The following is a 21,643-nucleotide window of genomic DNA, read 5'->3' as shown; positions in this document are numbered from 1 at the left end:
GGACTCCATTTCTCGTATACACCGAATTCTTTTATTTTCATGTTTGACTATGACCAAAACTTACAGTCGGTACAATTTGCTCATGCTGGACGATTCGATTTGCTAGTCCAAAAATACAAGATATTATAGCTTGGACTGTATTTCATTTAAATAAATTTCGAACCTCGACGAAACTTATTTTCGTAGCTTTGTTTAACTTCTAATATTTATAACACATTTGTCCCATCAATACCGCCTATAAGGTTGAGGAATAACCTCGCTTCCGTTACTAATGTCATTTAACTCGCACGCTTTCCAACGCACGAAAATACGAGATGTAACAGGCAGCTCCGAATTTTTTGATGTAATGAAAAACATAAGGTGAGATTCCTTCATCCAAAAAATCGTAAGTATGGGATTGAGGGGTAGGAAGGTTAGCAAAAGGAAACTGAGTCTCATCAAAAATAACATGACGACTAATGATGATTTTATTTGATGATAAGTCATAGCATTTGTAGCCTCTATGGTTTGATGGTGGTTGTGATGGCAGAGGTGGTTAGTAGTAGTGGTTGGTGGTTGGCGATGATAATGGTGGTAGTGGTTGTGATGATAGAGATAGTTTGTTGTGGTGGCTGGTGATTATGGATGGAGAGGTGGTGAAAATTATCCAAATGAGGCCTAAGTGTCTTTAATAAATAGTTAACTGAAATCAGTAAAGCTTTATTTTATAACCAAAATGCAGAAGGAGACAGAGATAATGTAAGAAAAGGAGAACAGGCAAACGTCCAAATCTAGAAGGAGACAGAAGAAATGAAAGAAAACTTAATATAGATTATGTAAATATTAGAGAGAATATTTTGTAATCTCCTATTTTAGGTTCAAGAATTGTAGTAAGGAGGTCATTCGAAATCGTGGAATAAATCCACTGGAGCACGGTCACATCAAGAGTCGACCAAAGCTCTTTTTCTTCATCGGAGTTTATAACCAAAATGCAGAAGGAGACAGAGATAATGTAAGAAAAGGAGAACAGGCAAACGTCCAAATCTAGAAGGAGACAGAAGAAATGAAAGAAAACTTAATATAGATTATGTAAATATTAGAGAGAATATTTTGTAATCTCTTATTTTAGGTTCAAGAATTGTAGTAAGGAGGTCATTCGAAATCGTGGAATAAATCCACTGGAGCACGGTCACATCAAGAGTCGACCAAAGCTCTTTTTCTTCATCGGAGGGAGGGGCTGCCTGCTTCCCTTTCTCTGGTGCGATGATATGGTGTATGACCTTATGGGATTTGGCGTGGATTTTAAACAATTCCACCCATGTACCGTATTGTGCATTCTCCATTTGAAGAACCACAGGAATGTGATTGCGGATGTTGGAGACGGCGAACGCGAGGTGGAAGGATGTCTTTGAGTCAGACATGGTGGCGGAAAAGAGGAGGTAGCTGTGACGGAGCTAGGGCGCAGCGGAGAGGAGGAGAAAGAAAACCCTAGACTTCTGATACCATGAAAGAATTATTTTTCGTAGTTTCCTTTCATTCTTTGAATTGGTTAATATACAAAATATCCTAACCTAAAATAGGAGATTACAAAATATACAAAATATTTATATAATCTATCAGTAAGTTACAAAAATATGTCTAGATTTGGTAAGAAGATAAGTAGGAGTACTATTTTGGAAAAGAATTTCTGATTTATACAGAACGTTTACACAATCAGTAACAAAATTAATTTATTTTAACAATTTTCCTATTTTGTTTCTAAGTTTCTAAATAAGGTTTAGTATATAAATTTGCGTTTATTGAGTATACCTTTGCCAATTAATTTCTTCACTATTTAAGTAGCAACATTTTAATCAATTGAGACTCAAGAGAGAAGGGACTATGTTGTCACAACAATCACATTTTCCGGCAGCCATGTCTCCGCCATCTATGGCTGCCGTTTACTATAAATACGGTCCTGTCGACACCGTCATCAGGTCAGAACGTACTATAATTTTTTTATACCGTCAGTGTATAAAAGTTAAATTTTATTAATATATCTTCTTTTGTCTTTTATGGTTTTATATAAATGTGCTTTTTTTTTCTTTTTTATGTAGGTTGACTGAGATTCCACCTGTGGAGATTAGTGAGAATGATGTGTGCGTTAAAATGCTAGCGGCTCCAATCAACCCTGCAGATATCAATAGAATTGAAGGTTCGATAAATTTGTTTTTTGGCCTTCTCCAGTTCTCCTAACAGATACATGTAGAAAAATGCAACATGTCAACTTACAAAAAAATAAAAATAAAAAACATGTAGAAATGTTTCATAATTTCATTAAGGAAAGAGAATAAAAATCTAAACTTATTTAATCGCTTAATTGGACCACTTTTCATGACTCGGATTTGTGTGCGTGTGTGAGAGAGATTGTTATGAAAAGAAAAAAAAGGTAACAACGTGAGAGTAACCTTACTCTTTTTTATTTTTTATTTTTTTGTGATTACCGAAAAAAAAAAAACTTACTCTTTTTGTTGTGTTCTATACATAGATTGTTTATACACATAATATATTAGGTGAATTTCTTAATAAATAGGAGTACGGTATTTGAGCTAAAGCTATTAGATTATGCCAAATCGGTTACTTAAACGTAGATGCTCCCCTATGTAAAATAATTACAGATATATCTGCATGATAATATGAATTGGACATTTATAGACTTGGAGTAATTTCACATATGGTCATTTAATCCTTATATATCATTAAAGCATTAAATATTCTTTTGTAACGTAAAAGTCGCTCAAATTGTGTAAACACAATTTTTTGTAATAAAAAAAAGTCATTCAATTTTGCCTAAGTATCATAGAAATAATATGTATATTTATCTATCGTTATCATGTTTCATTTGTTCCTTGCGATATTATGTGATATTTAGGCATGGTCAAATGACTTTTTCACTATAAAAGCTAATTAATTTTAATGATACTTAAATAAAATTAGATGTTATTAGTACAATAAAGTAAAATTTGAGTGACCAATATCCATCAATTTAATTCCTTCCACTATTGAGGTAATATTCTCGGAATCTTTTATCCGCGTCAAATCTTTTTGTTTGATTCACTATCTCATGGTTTTAGAAAATTTAAGTTATATACCCTAATAATATAATGAATTTTTTTACATTATCGTATAATAATATAACATAGGTTTAGTTACCATTTATTCTAGATTATCAATTAATATTTTAAATAGAATTACATGTAATTATTTTCCTAATTAATAAAAATAATTGTATATGACTTAATTAAGCGCATTTTCTATACCTTTTTTTTTCCAATAATTTTTTTTGGTGAATGCATTGAATAACAGGTGTATATCCAAACCAGCCACCACTACCAGCAGTGGGTGGAGGGGAGGGAGTGGGGGAGATACATTCTGTTGGGTCTGCTGTTAAGGTTTTTTCTCCTGGTGATTTGGTTATACGTTCTCCATATGTTCCTGGTAAATATTACTCCTATATATGTTGCATATTGGCACACTAGATCATACATATTCACTAATCTCAACACTAATGTATTTCTAAGAATATTTAGAAAATACAGAGAACTTTATAGTGCTTTTTCTTCTTGTATTTGTATATGATATTGGCTTGGAATTGATTTAATGGGAGCAAGATGATTGAGCATATATAGCGGATATGTTTGGCATTGATGCATAGTTAGTTTTGTTGTTTTCTATCTCTAAGAACTAATAACATGAACTCGCGGTGAACCTTTTCTATGTTGCTTCAAGATGTAAGAGTGAAAAAACAATCTGCTAGATAATAAAGAAATTGATTTTGGATCTAACTCAACCTCAAAAGCTAGCTTATGAGAGACAATTGTCTAAACATTATTTAGACAATCAGTGTGTATAAATAAACTTGGTGATATCTTCATCTTATTATAAAGTTTGTGATATCTTGGTGATTATAAAGTCGGTGATCTCTTCATCTCATAATAAATATATATCCTACTCTAATTAATAACTTTTCATGAGTAATAACGTTGTAGTCTTAATTATGTTCTGCTCAGGTGCATGGCAAACCTACATGGTGGAAGAACAAAGTTTGTGGCACAAAATAGATAAAAGCACCCCAATTGAATATGCTGCCACTGTTTCTGTTAATCCAGTCAGCGCCTTGAGAATGCTCAATGAATTTGTCACTCTAAAACCAGGTTTGTCAAATTATGCTCTTTAATTACTTAGGTTGCGTTTGGTATGGAATTTTCCAATTTCCCCGTTTGGTTATTATAAATATTTTAAGATGTTTTCTTCAAGAATACATTTTTTCTGTAATTTTTGAAAAATAATCTCCTTGACAAAAGGAGTGAAATCATTTCCCGAAACTCTCCCATTCTATTTTCAACTGATTGTTTCATGAGATCTTTACACAAACAGCCAGTCGGATTTACTATTTATTTTTCCTCGACGGTATACATGTAGTATACACTAATTATAGACAGTTATAGACATATTATACATGGATTATACACATATCATATATCCGTCGGCTATTTTTAATTTAAGCAATTGAGTTGGGGTTGTTTGGGTTAATTCTTCTTTTTACCCTCCCATCCTCACAAAAGTTAGTTAATTTGTGATATACATAGTCTACCCTAATGCAAACATTAGTGGCTGTTCCACGGCTTGAACCTGTGACCTATAATTTGTCACATTATATCTTTTATTTGTCAAATACTAGAAAATGTGTGAGAAAATCAGTTATTTTTCATGAAAAAGAATTTTCCAAAAAAATATTTCTAGAAAATATTACTTAATATTAAAAAATATAATTACTTAATATTAAACACACCCTTAGTGTTTTCTTGTTTTAATTCCAGTATTTTAACTCAAATTTGTGTTTCCACAAATATATGCATATAGGAGACTCGATTGTGCAAAATGGAGCTACAAGCATAGTGGGGCAATGTTTTATTCAGCTAGCTCGATTTCGTGGAATTCATAGCATCAATATCATAAGAGACAGTCCAAAATCTGATGAAGTAAAAGAAAAATTAATTAAACTTGGTGCTGATAAAGTGTTTACTGAGAGTGAGTTGGATGTCAAACGTGTCAAAATTCTCCTGGTAATATATTATACCTTTTAACTCATCTTTTAACTCATTTAATGTGCATTTTGATTGCGTTTAATTTAAGGGATTGATTTCACGTATAGTAACTGAATTTTATTTGTTGTAATAGTAAAATTGCTGAGGTTTATATACAACTATGACAGTAAGGAGAAAATTATTTTGTCACCTTGAAATAATTTAACTTTATCCATATAACGATCGAGTTACTCCACTATAACGACAAATTACATGTCCATCAATGTGATTTTAATGTTATATTGGTTAAGTTGTTACTTTAAAATATGATTAAAAATTCTTCACAATTTTACTGTTATAGCAAGACAAAACTCAGTGATCATATGTGAAATTAACCCTATGTTTTAAGGACGATAGAGTGATTATAATTAACTTCAAATTTTATTTTATTTTTGCATGTAGGGAGATACACCTGAACCTATTCTGGGCTTGAACTGTGTTGGTGGAAATGCTGCTACTTTGCTCGTCAAATTCTTGAAGTGAGACAAGCTATTCTTAATTTAATTTTCTCTAATTAAAAGGTTTTCAGTTACTATATTTAATGATTATATATAAATAATTGTATGTTCTTTTCAGGCAAGGTGGTACTATGGTTACTTATGGAGGGATGTCGAGAGATCCTGTTGTTGTATCTACTTCAAATTTCATATTCAAGGTTAGTTTCAAACGGTGAATTTATTTGGAATTTTGAACAATAATGAATTTGGAATACTGAACAATATATATATATATATATATGTGTGTGTGGGTGTGTGTGATTTTTGTTGTAGGATATTACATTGAAAGGATTCTGGCTGCAAGAGTGGAAATTATCCAAAACGAAATATAGGGATTGGATCGATTATCTGTTGGGCCTAGCTCGTGCTGGAAAATTGAAATATGAGTATGTATTCTCTTAATTACTCTACATAAAACTAAAAGGGCCAAAAATATTCTTTAACTATACGAAATTGAATGGAAATGTCCTTCGTTAATTATTTGGTTCAAAAATACTCTTGCCGTTAATAAGAAGAGGGTTATCTAAACCAATATTTTTATTTGGAAAAGAAGTGTTTAAAAAAAGAAAAAGACATGTTTATTATGAAAAGAACATTTTTTACCCAAATTAAGTAGGCGTATTTTTGGATCAATAAAACTCTTAACGACAAGGGCATTTTTGGACCAAACTATTAACGGAGGGCATTTTTGTTGAATTTCACATAATTTAAGTGCATTGTTTACTCTTTTCTAATTATCTTTAGCAGTAGAGGTTGATAAAATTAACCCATTAAAATATGGCTCGTCCAATCTCCAACCTACTCAAGTTCAGGTGGGTTAGTGATCGCCCCATTTATTGGCTCAATCTGTTTTGACTCTCCCAATTCCAGGCACCTAAAAATTGGGCTAATATGTAGCAGTAGCCCAACTTGACCCATTAGAGAACTTGTCAACATATTTTTTTAAAAATATTTTTTTTATTTGATATGTTATGTATAGCATGATAAAGTGAAAAAAAAATATTAGTTACTTAAAAAATTATAATAGAACAAGCGAAGAAAATTAAAATTTAGTAAGAATTCGACGGGTCGAGTTACGACCCCCTATTTAGCCGATTATAACACAACTCATTTCAGCCTAAGTAACTGTTGAGTAAGTCATATTAACTCTGCGTATTTTGACCCACTCAATTCGGTCCAACATATTCATTTGACACCATAGCTATGTGTAATATTTCTAGCTTCGTCATAAGCATGTGAAAGGACAGTTTGGACACTGAAGCATATTAATACTCCCTCCGTTTTAATTTGTTGTTTGATTTTAATTTGAAACAGAGTCTAAGAAAATGAAGAATGCTTTTAAATCTTGTGTTATTAAATTAAAGATATGTAAAATGCACCAAACTGTCATTTAATCTTATTATTTTGAACTTATCATGTGAAAAATTAAAATTAAAATTAAAAAGTTATTAAAAGGAAAAAAATATTTTTTTAAACGGATTAAAAAAACAGAGAATAATAAGTAGTAGTACTTGTAATACTTTTTAGCGTACTTAAGGGTCAATAAAACCTAAGAAGGCTAGGAAGATGATGGTAGGTGAAAAATCATGTTGAATCTATTTCAAATGCATGACTTTATGACAAATAAGAAATCCTTATTATTTTATTAGCGGAGTTAATTAACTGACATATTTTAGAGAGACAAATATTAATTGAATTTAATATTCTTGTATATAATACTTGGATACGAATGGAAGGTAGTCATACAACTACCGTGTTGTGTTGATTTTTCCTTTTTTGGTCTAGGGGTGAGGGGTTGGTGAGATCGGACAAGTTCTCTCTGCATGTTTTCTAGAAGGGAAAAGGGTCAAATTTATCTTTCAAGTATGATTTATAGTTTAAATTTGTCCTCCGTTAAAGTTTGGGATCAAATTTGTCCTTCCCGTTAGAGTTTGGGATCAAAATTGCCCTTCCCGTTAGGAAACTTGATAAATTTGCCCTTATATGAATGGAAGTCTAACTTGGACTCCACAACATTAAAAAATTAGTCACGTTAAATCCATATAGTCTCCAGGTAGGAGGCTGACTTTTTTGCGGTTTCTTGATTGCTTTCCCAATTTTGTAATCTTTTTTCGGTCCTCTATTCGACTCTGTTTTTCTAAAGTTGCAACAAATGGGTCAAAAAAATTTCTAAAGTTGCAACAAACGGGTCAAAATCTTTCTTCTTAAACGGATTTTTTGGAGATTTTGGGGAATCCATGTGTTTTCCTTCACACTGAAACTTTGGTGGTTGGTTTCAAAGGTTGGATTTTTCCACCATCAAAGAGCTAAACATCAGCTGCTGAGAAAGAAATTCTCTCCAATTGCCCACTGAAATCGAAAGCAAAATCATTATCTTTATATGGGGAATTGTTAATTTCTTCCTCTTTTGGGATTTCATCCCAATTGAATTCAACGTAAAGTGGAGAAATACGAGTGGGACTAGCGGGTGCACTGTAAAATAACGTGGCAGGACATGATATGGGATCCGACGTGGAGTCTACGTGGATCTGACGTTGCTAATTTTTTTGTGTTGTGGAGTCCAAGTCAAACTTCCATTCATATAAGAAAATTTATCAAATATCCTAACGAGGAGGGCAAATTTGATCTCAAACTTTAACGGATGGCAAATTTAAACTATAAATCATACTTGAAGGGTAGATTTGACCCTTTTCCCTCCATATAAGGGTAAATTTATCAAGTATCCTAACAGGAAGGGCAAATTTGATCTCAAGCTCTAACGGGGAAGACAAATTTGATCCCAAATCTTGACGGAGGACAAATTTAAACTATAAATCATACTTGGAGGGTAAATTTGACTATTTTCCCTTTCTAGAAAGTGCAAATAATAACATTATCTTGAAGGAAATGAGCGAATATAACCGGAAGAAAAGGATTATAGAAAGATTTTTTTTATGTTTATGTTTAGATCTTTTAAGTGTAAAAATAAACCTTTAGGTTAAAAATATTAAACACCCTATAATATGATTCAGTGTTGGATACACCGCTTACATTTTGAAATCAAACACTTACATCCCCGTATACAATGAAAATCCTACACTTCCATCCCTATGCGGTATATTTGTAACTAAATATATTAAAATATAATTTTTGTTACGTATATGTTTTCATGAAATTTAACAAAGAAGATAAATATTTTTATTCAAGCTTTGATTAAAAAAGAGAATAAAATATTTTGGAATACCTATCTTTCGAAACTCATAAACGAATATAGATGATATAAGTGCTTGATTTAAAAATACATAAGTATTTCTGAAACTGAATCATATTAATTAACAAAATATAAAAGAAAAACTATATTTATAAAATGCTACAAAATCAATTGACGCGTTGGTTCATTTGTGTATTTCATACAGGATGGAGCTAGTATCATTTAATGATTTTCATAAAGCTCTTGAGAAGGCAATGGGGAAGCATGGAAGTCAAAGGAAACAAGTTCTCATATTCTAAAGTCAATGGCTATGTCGTAATTTCATCATATTGGCCATTGTGCTGATGAATAATAATTAATCAAATGTTAGTATAGTTTCAAGATAAATTGTCAGATCTCCTTCTTTATCTCACATGTCGACTTTTCAGAAGCTTTATTGTTTGTTGTTGTTCAGTCTTCTTTTACGAACCTTTTTTCAAAATATTGGTGCAATTTTATAAGAAAATTTCTCTTTATTGAATTTGCGCAGAAGAAATCTTTATTTGGGTTCACATTTATACCCTGTTTGGCTAAGCTTAATTTTCTCCAAAAGTGCTTTTTTTTTTTTAATAAGTGCTTATTTTAAAAAAGGTGAGGGGTTTGACTAAACTTTTGAGAGAAAATAAGTGATTTTAAGGATTAGAAAAAACAGTTTTTCAGATGCTAAATAAATAATTTTTGCCCAAAAGTACTTTTAAGGAAAATACACAGAGAAACACTTTTTACAGGCTTTGCTAAACACTAATATAACCTGTTTGGCCAAGCTTATTTTTCCCCCAAAAGTACTTATTTTTTAATAAGTACTTATTTGAAAAAAAAGTGAGGTGTTTGGCCAAGCTTTTGGGAGAAAATAAGTGCTTCTGGAGAGTAGCAGAAGCTAAAAAAAAAAGTTTTTACCCAAAAACACTTTTTTGAAAAGTGCTTTTGAGAAAAATACAAATAGAAGCACTTTTTAAAAGTTTGGTCAAACACTAATTGTTGCTCAAAAGTATTTTTTTAATTAATTGACCAAACACAAACAGTTTTTCGCTAAAAGTGTTTTTCCGAAAAGTACTTTTAAAAAAAATATTTTTTAAAATAAGTTGATTTTAGAAGCTTGGCCAAACAGGCTAATAGTTACTCAAAAGTGCTTTTTAAATTAATTGACCAAACACAAACATTTTTCGTCAAAAGTACTTTTCGAAGAATAACTTGTGAAAATAAACTAATTTTAGAAGTTTGTCAAATAGGTTATAATATTGCTCAAATAATCAAATAAAAAATTATAGCCTTCTTAAGTTTTTATTTGAGCAATCTTATAGCATGTTTCTCCAAAAGTGCTTATTTTTTCTTCAATAAGTGCTAATTTTAAAAATTGTGAGGTGTTTGATCAAGCTTTTTAGCGAAAATAAGTGCTTATGTGGAGTAGAAAAAACAGTTTTTCAGAAGCTAAAAAAATAGTTTTTGCCCAAAAGTACTTTTGAGAAAAATGCACCAAGAAACACTTTTTAAAAGCTTGGCTAAACACTAATTATTGCTCAAAATTGCTTTTAAAATTAATTGATCAAACACAAACTGTTTTTCGTCAAAAGTACTTTTCGAAGAATCACTTTTGAAAATAAATTGATTTTAGAAGTTTAACCAAACAGGCTATAAGATTGCTCAAATAATCAAATAAAAAAAAACATTGATGGTTAGGTATGGATTGTATTTATTCTTTGTAATTTAAAGGGAAAAAAAGAAGAAGAGAAAATCATGGCCTCATGTGGATGTCTTCTTGTAATAAAATGCTGTATCAATCGCAAGATAATAAATATCAATACCTCTTCTAAACCACTACTGCGATTTGTAAGGTCAATTAATTTTTCTAATATTTTAACTAGATTTTATTATTATTATAATAATAGTGATTTATACTACTTTTATGTTGCAGAAGTGTACATTTAATATTTTGGTCATTGAAGAAAATCAACAACTGCGGGATTCACGTCTTTGCAATACTAAACTATTTATTTTCCAATATTACATTCATATATCAGTCGATAACTTCAAATATATTGTTGCGAATTTTGGTTTAGTTTTTCTCCAAATTTTGGACTTAGGTGGTAATTAATTCGCTTCTCCGTTTGGATAGACCATAATCATAACGAAAACGTATTTTCTTAGTGCAATGAATTCAACAAATTAACCACGTGCAAATTCATATAATTTGTTTTCCGTGCAATCAATACTCTGTTCCTAGTTTTAATTTTTGTTGAATTTTTTAAACTTCAGTGGAATAAATTGGGAATTTCATTTTTTTTTTTTTTTGTTTCTTTTTAACAGTATGATGACTTGGCAGAGTGTTTGTGGATTAATCATTCTCAAGTGGGGATTTAATTAGACCGTTGGGGGACGTTTAATTAAGGCCAGTTGGGGCTTTGCCCTTTAGTATGAGGACATAAAGGGGAATGCATAAAAAGTTACAGTTCAGTGAGTGGGAGGGACACACCATGAGTACCTGAGGGCTTAATCTAAATGGAAAAACGAATATATTTACCATTAAGACCTTAATTGGCAAAGCTTTAAGCGAACGTAGAGAGGGGCAAAATTAACCATGAAATGTGTATGTGTGAGCAGAAATTTTAATATAATATAAAATGTTTTTTAAAAATAAATAAAATTAAAATGTTTTTTAAAAAAATAAAAATCATATTTTGTATAGGGTTTGTAATGTTATGTTTTGTAAATAGAAAACTATCGTCACGTTCTGTAAATATTTCTCCTTAATATTATATATACGCACCTAACCCTAAAGTAATGGCTTGGGGACCCACACTTTTTTAGGGTCCCATTTTAATAATAATAAATATATATATATATATATATATATATATATATATATATATATATATATATATATTATTATAAAAGCGTGAATATAAATGTTGGTTGACCAAAATATTTTTCAACTATTGAACGGCTTTTATACCCTTTATAAACTAAAATAATTTTTTGTAGAAACTATTACACGTTGGATAAAATTGTACTATTATTTAAAATTTACCTAATATTTAAGACTTTGAAATTGTTTTTTGACTACAATCGTGAAAGTAGAATTCTAAACCTTTATGCCTTTAGGTAAATTGTGTCTAAATTTGTTGATAATTACCATGCTGGCTACATGTGTTGTAATACACTAATACCAACTCAACTTAATTAATTCCTAAAAGAATTAGACAAAGTAGAATTCGAATAGGGCTCAAGTTATCTCCTTAGTAGCCTAGCTGTCGAATTAGGGTTACTTCGGAATTAAACAATGTAGAATTTGAATTGGACACAAGTCACTAGGGCTGGGCATAAATACCGAAAACCGAAAAATCGGACTGAACCGAATCGAACTTCAAGAAACCGAAACCGAAAGAACCGAACCGAACCGAACTAGTTGGGTTCGGTGTTTGGTGTTCACCTTCAAAAAATCGAAACCGAAATAGCCGAACCGAAATTTATACATTACCCAAAAAAATTAAAATATCCAGACCCATTAAGTTTAAGCCAAAAAAAAAATCCAATTGTAATAAGCTCTCTTTTGCTATTGTATCCCTAATTTTTCACTTCAGTTGAGAAAATCAAATATCCTTAACAAAGAAAGGTGACTAGGATGTGTCTTTAGGATTAATGTATGTCCTTTATGCGTTTTCTTAATTATTGTTATTGTATGTATATAACACCTAGCAATCCTATATTATGGTTATGGTTTTCTGTTCTTGTGTATCCTGTTTGTTTGATTTTGATTTTAATTTGTTAGTTTTATGTTTTGTTGCTTTTGAGAATATGAATTAGTGTAAATGGAATCACTTCTAAGATCATATAAAAAAAAACGAATTGAAAAAACTGAAACCGAACCGAACCAAACTTCAAAAAACCAAAACCGAACTAGTTTGGTTCGGTGTTCGGTGTCCACCTTCAAAAAATCGAAACTGAAATAGCCAAACCGAACCGAAGAACCGAACGCCCACCCCTATAAGTCACACAACACTTGACATCGAACAACATAATGCTGATAAATCTAGCACGGATGATTAGGTTAAGGGGTTAATTGGAGATAACACTACATTTTTTAAAAAAAAAATTGAAATGACCACTTAATGGTGTATTTTCAGTATATTCTAAATTTGATTCTTGATATGTATGTGTTTTGGATGAAATTTAGTACATTTGTTTTAAAGATAATTATGTTAATGAGATATTAATTTTAAATACATGAGGAATAGGTTTTCTAATTGAAATTATATTGGTGGGTAACTTCTTTTTTTATGTATGATTTTGTTTTTCAAAAGATGTAACCGGCAATAGGAATGGGGAGTTGTTCCTTTCACGAAAATTCAGCAAAGGATAACTAAAAAATGCCTCTTGAAGTAGTTAATAGCTTAAAATAGTATGCTACATAGAGAAAGCATTGTACTTAGAGTTGTTAAGAATGTTAAGATGACCATGGCATGTTGTGTTTTTTTTTTTTTTTTTTTGCGTTGGAATTATTAATTTTTTTCAACTAAGATTACTAGGAGAAAATAACAACAAGCAATTTGTAGTCTTTTCATAATTAACTGGCTCTTTCCGTTGTTCATAGAAATATTTCTGTTATTGCCATCAAAATTTATACGTTTCAGGCAGGCCACTTGAATTTTTCGAAAGCATATATTTTATTATTCAACATGATCAAGTTTCCAGTTATACGCACTAACCCAAAAAAAAAAAAAACATGGTGACAAGAGTATTGGTTCTTTAGGTTGTGACTTTTATGTTGATGCTTGATGTACCGTTGTGTTTCTCATGGTCTAATTCCCTTCTGAAGGGAGAGTTTATGTGGAGCACTTTGATGTTGAATGGTTAGAGATGACAGTTGGATGTATTCAGATGTTTAGAATCTATATATCTACGAATTTTCAAATTGCTAGGGTCTCTTTTGAAGTTTGGTTTTACGCCCCTAATCTTGTTGAGTCGTCCCTATATGTTAATCATTTATATATTGTAGAGAAGATGTTTTTACTGTTCGTTTTTTTTGGCTAGCGACCAACATTTGTTGAAATCTACCCCAAACAAATTGACCAATTGCACTGTTTTGAAATATTTTCTCGGTTTCAATTTACGTGATATTATTTTCTTAATGATATATTTTTATATTTAATAGTAATTTAATTTTAAAATAACTATTTTATTTAGGTTGTGTTTGGTATGAAAAAAATGTTTTTCACAAAAGATGTACTTCTAGAAAATATTTTCCTAAAAAATAAGTGATATTTTTTTTTAAGTATTTGTAAAGTATGCAAAAAGATTACCCAAAAATATTTTATATAATCAAACCAAACACTTACGGAGGTGGGAGGTAGGAGTTGGGGGGGGGGGGGGGGGGGGGAGGGACGGTAACCGGACCGCAGAGTCCAAAAATAAAAAAGGCAAGGCAGGATTCGTGTTCGAACACCAGCAGAATCAAAAAATAAAAAAGGCAAGGCAGGATTTTCATAGAAACTATGCTTTTTACAGAACTATGCCGGACAAGGGTATATATAGAACTACACCTTAAGGTATAGTTATGTAAGATAACTTAATTTCTACGGAACTATGCTTTAAGGTATAACTTTACCCGAATAGGCATAGTTTGATATGAAACCTTACCTTGCAATTTTTTTTTTAACTCTGTTGTAAACCCGTCAACCGGTTGGGGTTAACCGGTTCAAACCGGTAACCGGAACCGGTTGAATCGGTTAACCGGTAACCGGAACCGGTTGAATCGGTTAACCGGTTCCGGTTTCAATTTTTTTGGAACCGGAACCAAACCGGTTAAACCGGTAAAATTGGTGGAATTATTTTTTTTTTTAATTTTAGCCGTTGGGGCAGCCCAATGGACCGTTGGCAACGGTCCATTTGCAAAAATGGTCGTTGCCAAACGGTCCCAAACCCTTTTTTTGCCACCCCCCCCCCCCCCCCCAACCCCCCAAACTTTTTGTTTTAACACTTTAATCCATCCCCCACCCCGATATAAACCCCTCTCCATTTTCATTTTAATCCACACCAATTCACTCTTCTCTTTCTCTCAAATCTCAATCTCTCAATTATAGTTACTTTGCAACAATTAGCCACTTTAAATTTCTCTCAAATAAATATTATAAAGTCTTATTATAATTTCAATTATTAATTTTGCAATTATAATATTGTTGGTGGAATTGGTGATTTTGTAACAATCCGAAGTAACTTGGTGGATTTGCAATTCTAGCCGCCTCCACTTTGTTAGAAATTAGTCCGGCAATTTGGTACCTTCGTTCCAACTCTATCTTTATTTTTCGCAATTTAATTTGTTGCAATTTATTTTCTTGTGATTTATTTTCTTGTGATTTAAATTAATTCTATTTAGTAATGGCGAAGAGATTTAGACGTGGTGCCGGTAGTAGTGGTATTGTTAGGCGTGGCCTTAATGAGGAAACATTTGTGGAAGAAACACCTAATTTAGGTATTAATGTTGGTGGAAATAATCCACTTTTAGGTCATGAGGCATTGCAACAACATTATACCGATACTTTTAATGAAATTGATGATGATGATGATGATGAAACACAAGCCTCCGAAAATCCCATAGGAGATACATGTCCTGCACAATCACATACACAAGACAAACCGCCTAGAACTCGTAAGTTAACCGCTAAAATTTGGAAATTTATGACTAAGGATAGGGAAAGCCAAATAGTTAAATGTACCCTATGTGGACAAGTATTTACTTTTAAGCAAGAAACTAGTAAGGATGGTAGAACGGGTACACTAAATGCTCATATGAGAAAGAAACATATGGATGTTTGGGGAGAGCAAACGGGTTCAAATGTAGGGGGTATTCAAATGACGATAGACCCACGAACCGGTAAAATTTTTAAGTATGACAAGAAAAAAGAGCAAGTGGAAATAGCTAAAATGGTAGCTTATGATTGTTTACCATTTTCCTTTCCTTCAGGTTTGGGGTTTGTTACTTACATTCAACGTTGTTATAATCCGTTATTTGAGGGCATTCCTAGAAGTACTTGTAGAGCTGATGTTATAGATTTGTATAAAAATATAGATTTTATTTGCGTCATGTATTTAATTCTTTAAATTGTAATGTTTCTCTTACGGCTGATTTGGGTCTTAGTCTTAACAAGTTAGATTTTTTTGCTATTACATGTTATTGGGTTGATGACAATTGGGTTATGCAAAAAAGAATTATAGCTTTTTTATATGATGAAGGAAAAGGTCGTCACGATGGAATTTTTTTAGCGGATTCAATGTCTGCTATCATGAGATTTTTTAACATTTATAGAAAAACACTTTGTATTACTTTAGATAATACTTCTAATAATACAAAGGCGATTGTTCTTTTAAAAAGAGAATTAAACCCTCCGCTAAAAAATATTTTTTATGTAAGATGTAGTTGTCACATTTTAAACTTAATTGTTAAAGATGGTCTTGTGCGTTTTGACAATTCTATTCAAAAAGTTAGAGATACGGTTACGTTTCTTTTTTATAATGCTAATAGGGGAAGAATTAGAGATTTTAAGAATGTTTGTGTGGAAAATAACCTTAGACCTAGGAAAATTCAAGTAGAAATTGAGAGTAGGTGGAACTACACTTATATTATGCTACAATAAGCATATGAGTATAGGATTCCCATACAACGAGTTCACAACAAATATAATATTAATAGTTATGGTTGGTTAAATTTTACGGATTGGGAAGATGTTAAGGAATGTGTTGAACTCTTAGAAAATTTTTATAATGCAACTCTTGCTTTTTCTAAACAAGCGGAAATAGCTAGAGTTTTACAAGAGTATAAATATAAACCTGGTTATCAAGCGGCTATTTTTTATATGACAATAAAATTTAAGAAGTAATTTTTTTCCATCCCAACTTTATTTATATTGGGTTCTCTTTTAAACCCTTGTTTAAAAGTGTGTTATACTAAAGCATTGGTTGGTCAAATTTATACATTTTTAGAAATTGAAGAGGGAGTTCAACCATCTTTAGCTGAAGCCGAACTCGCTATTGATGACGAGTTTAGAAAAGTTTTTACTTATTATTCTAATTTGGAAAACATGCTACACCCGTTGCTCCACGCCCTACTACTTCCCAAAGTAACAAAAAGGGCTTGTCTGGTTTAAAAGTTTTACATTGACATCCAACTCCTTCTTGTAGTGCAAACTTTGATGAATATCACTTTTATTTGATGCAGCTAAATGTGGATATCAAGGAACTAGATGAGTTGGACGTCTTAGCATGGTGGAAGAAATATAAGGCAAGTCATCTGATACTCTCAAGAATGGCTCGAGATATCCTTACGGTTCAAGTATCAACCGTGGCTTCGGAGAGTGCATTTAGCTAAGGAAGATAACAAATTGGAGACCATAGACACTCATTATCCGGCTTTAGCTTACAAGTACCAGTGTGCATTTGCGATTGGATTAGATCGGAGCGACGCAACCAAAACTTAGAAGCGGAGGAAGGCGAAGAGGAAGAGATTGAAGATTTGATAGCGAGTGGACCTGACCAAATGGAAGACTTTGAAGATATCTCCATGGCCGAATATGATATGAGGGAAATTAACCAAATGATTGAGAATTGGCGACTTTATTATTCTACTATTTCTTTGCAACATATGTATTATTTGCAAGTTAAAAAAAACTACAACTTGCAAATAAATGTCATCCAAGAATGAATAAAATATTTGGCTCATTGAGTTTTCTTCTATTTACTTGTGTTCATATATATATATATATATACACGTATATACGAATTTATAAACTTAGAAAAAAATTGAGCTATAAATAACTTAAGTTATAATATATAAGTTATAAGCCTGTTAGTCAGTAAATATATAAACTTTACTTATAAACTTATATAACATATGTAAATATACGTACAATATACTAATAAATACTAATATACTAATATATATAATATACAAAAAAAAAAAAAGGGTTTGGACGTGTTTGAATCGGACCGGTTCCGGGTTTTTAACCAGTAAACCTGAACCGGTTAAACCGGCCGGTTTGTTAACCCGTTAACACGTTTACTCTGTTGCGATACTACAGAAAGTTATAACTTAAGGCATAACTTTACCTGGAATAGACATAATTTGCTATGAAATCTTACCTTGCGATTTTTTTTTTTTTTTTTACTCTGCTGGGGTTCAAATCCAAAATGTCAGGATATTTTCGGCCACCTTTTAAGCCGAAGGATAAAAATTAAAGACCTGCAATTTGAGGGGTAAAAATTAAAGATGACCCTCAAATAAGGTATTCCTGCGAAGTGTGAATTGCCCTTCTTAATAGGCTGCAACTGAATCCGTGCGAGCAAAAGGGTAGTTACAATGTTAGATGTTGGGCTGTGATGCACACCTTTGACTACCTATCGGCTATCACCATTATTCTGTATATTTTTTCTAAATGGGCCGTATACCCATTATTCTCTCTCTATATATATGTTTCTTTTCTTTCTATTCTCTAACCTTGTGATGATTGATATATGGGCTATATGAAGCTGATAGAATGCTATCACGCTATAATCATAGCAGAATTAGGTCCATAGTTGAGAGCTTGGCTTATTAGGATATAAATAAGTTTTTTTTGTGCGGATTGCCCTTCAAAAGCATTGGTCTTTAATTTTGCCCCTCAAATTTGAAATCTTTTTGCCCTTTGCCTAAAAATTCATGAGCTCTGGGTTCGAACTCCCGCTCAGACAAAAAAAAAAAAAAATCGCAAGGCAGAGATTTATATTCGCCAGGCAAACTCTCAGTTTGCAGGCAAACTATACCTGATGGCTTATAAAACTATGCCAAAGGCCTCACTTTGGCTTGCAAAACTATGCCAGAGGCCTAACTTTGGCTTGTAAAACTCTGCCTGCAGGGAGAGTTTTGAATTCAAAATTCTGCCTGATGCCTAACTTTGCTACAAAACTCTGCCTTGCGGTTTTTTTTTTTGTTTTACTAAGCCGGGGTTCGAACTCCAAACCTCATGCTATTAGGAGAAGGACAAAAATTAAAGACCACCCCAAAATAAGGCAAGCCTGCAAATTGCCGTATATATAAAAAGGGAAAATTATGTTGGGTGATCATTGACCCATCTAGTTTTTCACTTTTCGTCCAATTTGGCTATAATATCTGTAATTAAGAAGTAATATTCCAATACGTGAATCCCCATTCCCATTTTTTCCTCTCTCATTTTCTTCATCCAGATTTTACACTTCATCTCCATCACCAAAACTCAGAAATTTGAAGGCCACCATTGTTGAGGTCTTTAAGCTTTGAGGTCAATATCATCGATTTTCTTCATCAAACACAGTCAAGCATTTATACAGACTGTAACATATGCAGGTTACACTATGTATACATACATTATACAGTAGATATGTAGGTTGCAGTAGATCCTCGTATAGTATACAGAAGATATACAATTGTAGCTATGTAGGTTGCAGTGTATATACAGTAAACATTCATTATACAACAGATGTCATTAATTCTGTAAAAGTAAATTGGGCTACGGCGGATGAAAAGTAGATGACCAAGCAGTATATATGCCCAAATAAAAATGTAAATATTGCATCGCTTTTGTGTAGGGGTATCCATTGATGTCTTGAAGACGCTGTGAAAAAATTGCGTGCATTGCTCTGCATACGGACTGCTCTTTAATTTTTGTTCTGGTTTTTAGTTTTCACCCCTACTTCCTATTTAAGGAAAATTAAAGACCAACAATTTGAGGGGCTAAAATTAAAGACCACTCCCGAATAGGGGCATTCGTGCAAATGACCCAAACGTTGTTTTCTCATTTATAAGGTACTCAGAACGTAGACCAAGAATTGCTACAACCCAGAAACCATTTTTCTGTTCGTTGGGGGGAAATAACCCATATATACAGCCACACATTTAGTTTGCAGCCGATGTAACCCACAAATCATCGGTGTATAGATAATGTATCTGTTCTGTATAGCTATATATAAATATTACATATACTTTGTATATATAATGTATATATTTTATATAATCATGTATAAACGCACGAAACCAACTCAAATTGCAGCTGAATATTTTAAGTGTATAGATAATAGATATTTGATGTACAGCTATACACCTCCTTTACTCCCTTTAAGATCCATCATTTCAATCTAATCGTACATTTTAACACCACAATCTTCATTTACAGTAGATAAACACCATTCGAATAATAAAAAAATAAAAAAATAAAAACTTAAAGCCTAGAAAATTCATTATAATGTGAATTGGTAACTTGAATTTGAGATGGCATAGCTATTTTACAATCTAATTTTGTAGTGAATACTGAATTTAAATCGACATAACATTGATGAAAACGGAATAAATAATCTGACAAAACTCAAAATTCTATTGTTGGCGCCTATAAGTTCTTTGAGTTTAAAGCAGATTTGAATTTTCATTGGATGAGAATTGAGCGGGTGTCGTATAAAATTATTAGAAACAATATTATGAGTCAAAATCTAAAGTTTCAATTAGATTGAGATTGATTTGAAGTGTTTGTAATAGAGAAATTAATTTGAGCCGCGACGGAGAAAGAAAGGGGAATTGACATGTATATACAAGTGTTAAATAAAATTGGCATCTTTTTTACCCAAATTGTATTTAGCATACACAGGCCTAAAAATAATGGCACTGGGTAGCCAAATAATCCCTCTGTTTCAATTTGTTTGAATTTATTTTCTTTTTAGTCCGTGCCAAAATGAATGACCTCTTTTCTAATTTGGAAATAAATTCACTTTATGAATGATTTACAGCCACACAAATTTTTAAGGCTTATTTTGAACCACAAGTTTCAAAAGTCTTCCCTCTTTCTTAAATGTCGTGCCCAGTTAAATGAGTTCATATAAATTGAAACGGAGAGAGTATGTATTAAGCCTGCACAGTTCTAGGGATCCGAAATTCTTTTCATAATCCCTTATTTAGCATAATGCGCACGAAATTCTAGGTAGCCAACTAGTCACTTGATCTTCGTTCATAATTTATTTTACATTAAATTATTTATGCACCACGAGATATTTACTCGCTTGTCTCTTTTTTCTTTTCTTTTTACATTCACTATTCATTTCCCATTTCCCCACATTTATATAATGGAAAACATCATGGGCATTCTTCTCTTAACTTTGCTAATTTGGTTTTCAAAATATTTGTATAGTGCCATTTCCGTGTTCTTTTATTACATTATATATAGGTTGGAAAAGACTTTTGCACAACTAGAAAAAGTTTAGTAACTACACAAAATATACTAACCTACCAGTAATATATTCAAAAACGAAATTCACCATGTATAACACGGTATGCCTGTTGATATACCTGTTATGGTTCCCAAGCAGTATGTATACTAAATTGTATGTATACATATTCAGTATGTATACTAATAATATGTATACATATTATTCTAGTCATACAGTAGACCAATATGTATACATATTATTCCAATGATACAATAGATCAATATGTATACTAATAATATTATTCCAATATTATTATTAGTATGTCTAGCTAGAATGATATGTATACATATTATTAGTATACATACTGGTCTACTGTATAACTATAATAATATGTATACATATTATTCGTATACGTACTAGTCTACTGTCTAGAATAATATGTATGCATATTATTAGTACATACTGGTCTACTGTCTAGAATCTATATATTATTAAAAAAAGGATAGTTTCAGGACAAAAAGTAGTTAATTAGTTATTGTTTGAATTTAAAAATAATTAAATATCTATTTTTTTTAAGTAGTGGATCTAGTGTTACCCAATTCTTTACAATAAGGGAA

General features: G+C 31.8%; 1 protein-coding gene across 1 annotated transcript; it reads left to right on the top strand.

Annotated features, from left to right (window-relative positions):
- Positions 1–1,860: 1,860 nt before the first annotated feature.
- LOC132599572 (enoyl-[acyl-carrier-protein] reductase, mitochondrial-like) lies at positions 1,861–9,273 on the top strand. Its single transcript, XM_060312900.1, has 9 exons — positions 1,861–1,955; positions 2,076–2,173; positions 3,325–3,456; positions 4,029–4,172; positions 4,882–5,084; positions 5,508–5,584; positions 5,682–5,760; positions 5,876–5,988; positions 8,998–9,273. Exons 1-9 carry the CDS (start codon positions 1,861–1,863, stop codon positions 9,089–9,091), a joined length of 1,035 nt encoding a protein of 344 aa, XP_060168883.1. The 3' UTR covers positions 9,092–9,273.
- The last annotated feature ends 12,370 nt before the right edge of the window (positions 9,274–21,643 follow it).

Source organism: Lycium barbarum, chromosome 6 (genome assembly GCF_019175385.1).
Source record: "Lycium barbarum isolate Lr01 chromosome 6, ASM1917538v2, whole genome shotgun sequence".
Lineage (NCBI taxonomy): Eukaryota > Viridiplantae > Streptophyta > Magnoliopsida > Solanales > Solanaceae > Lycium > Lycium barbarum.
Note: the sequence above shows the minus strand (reverse complement) of the source record. Positions and strands in the feature narration are given on the sequence as shown.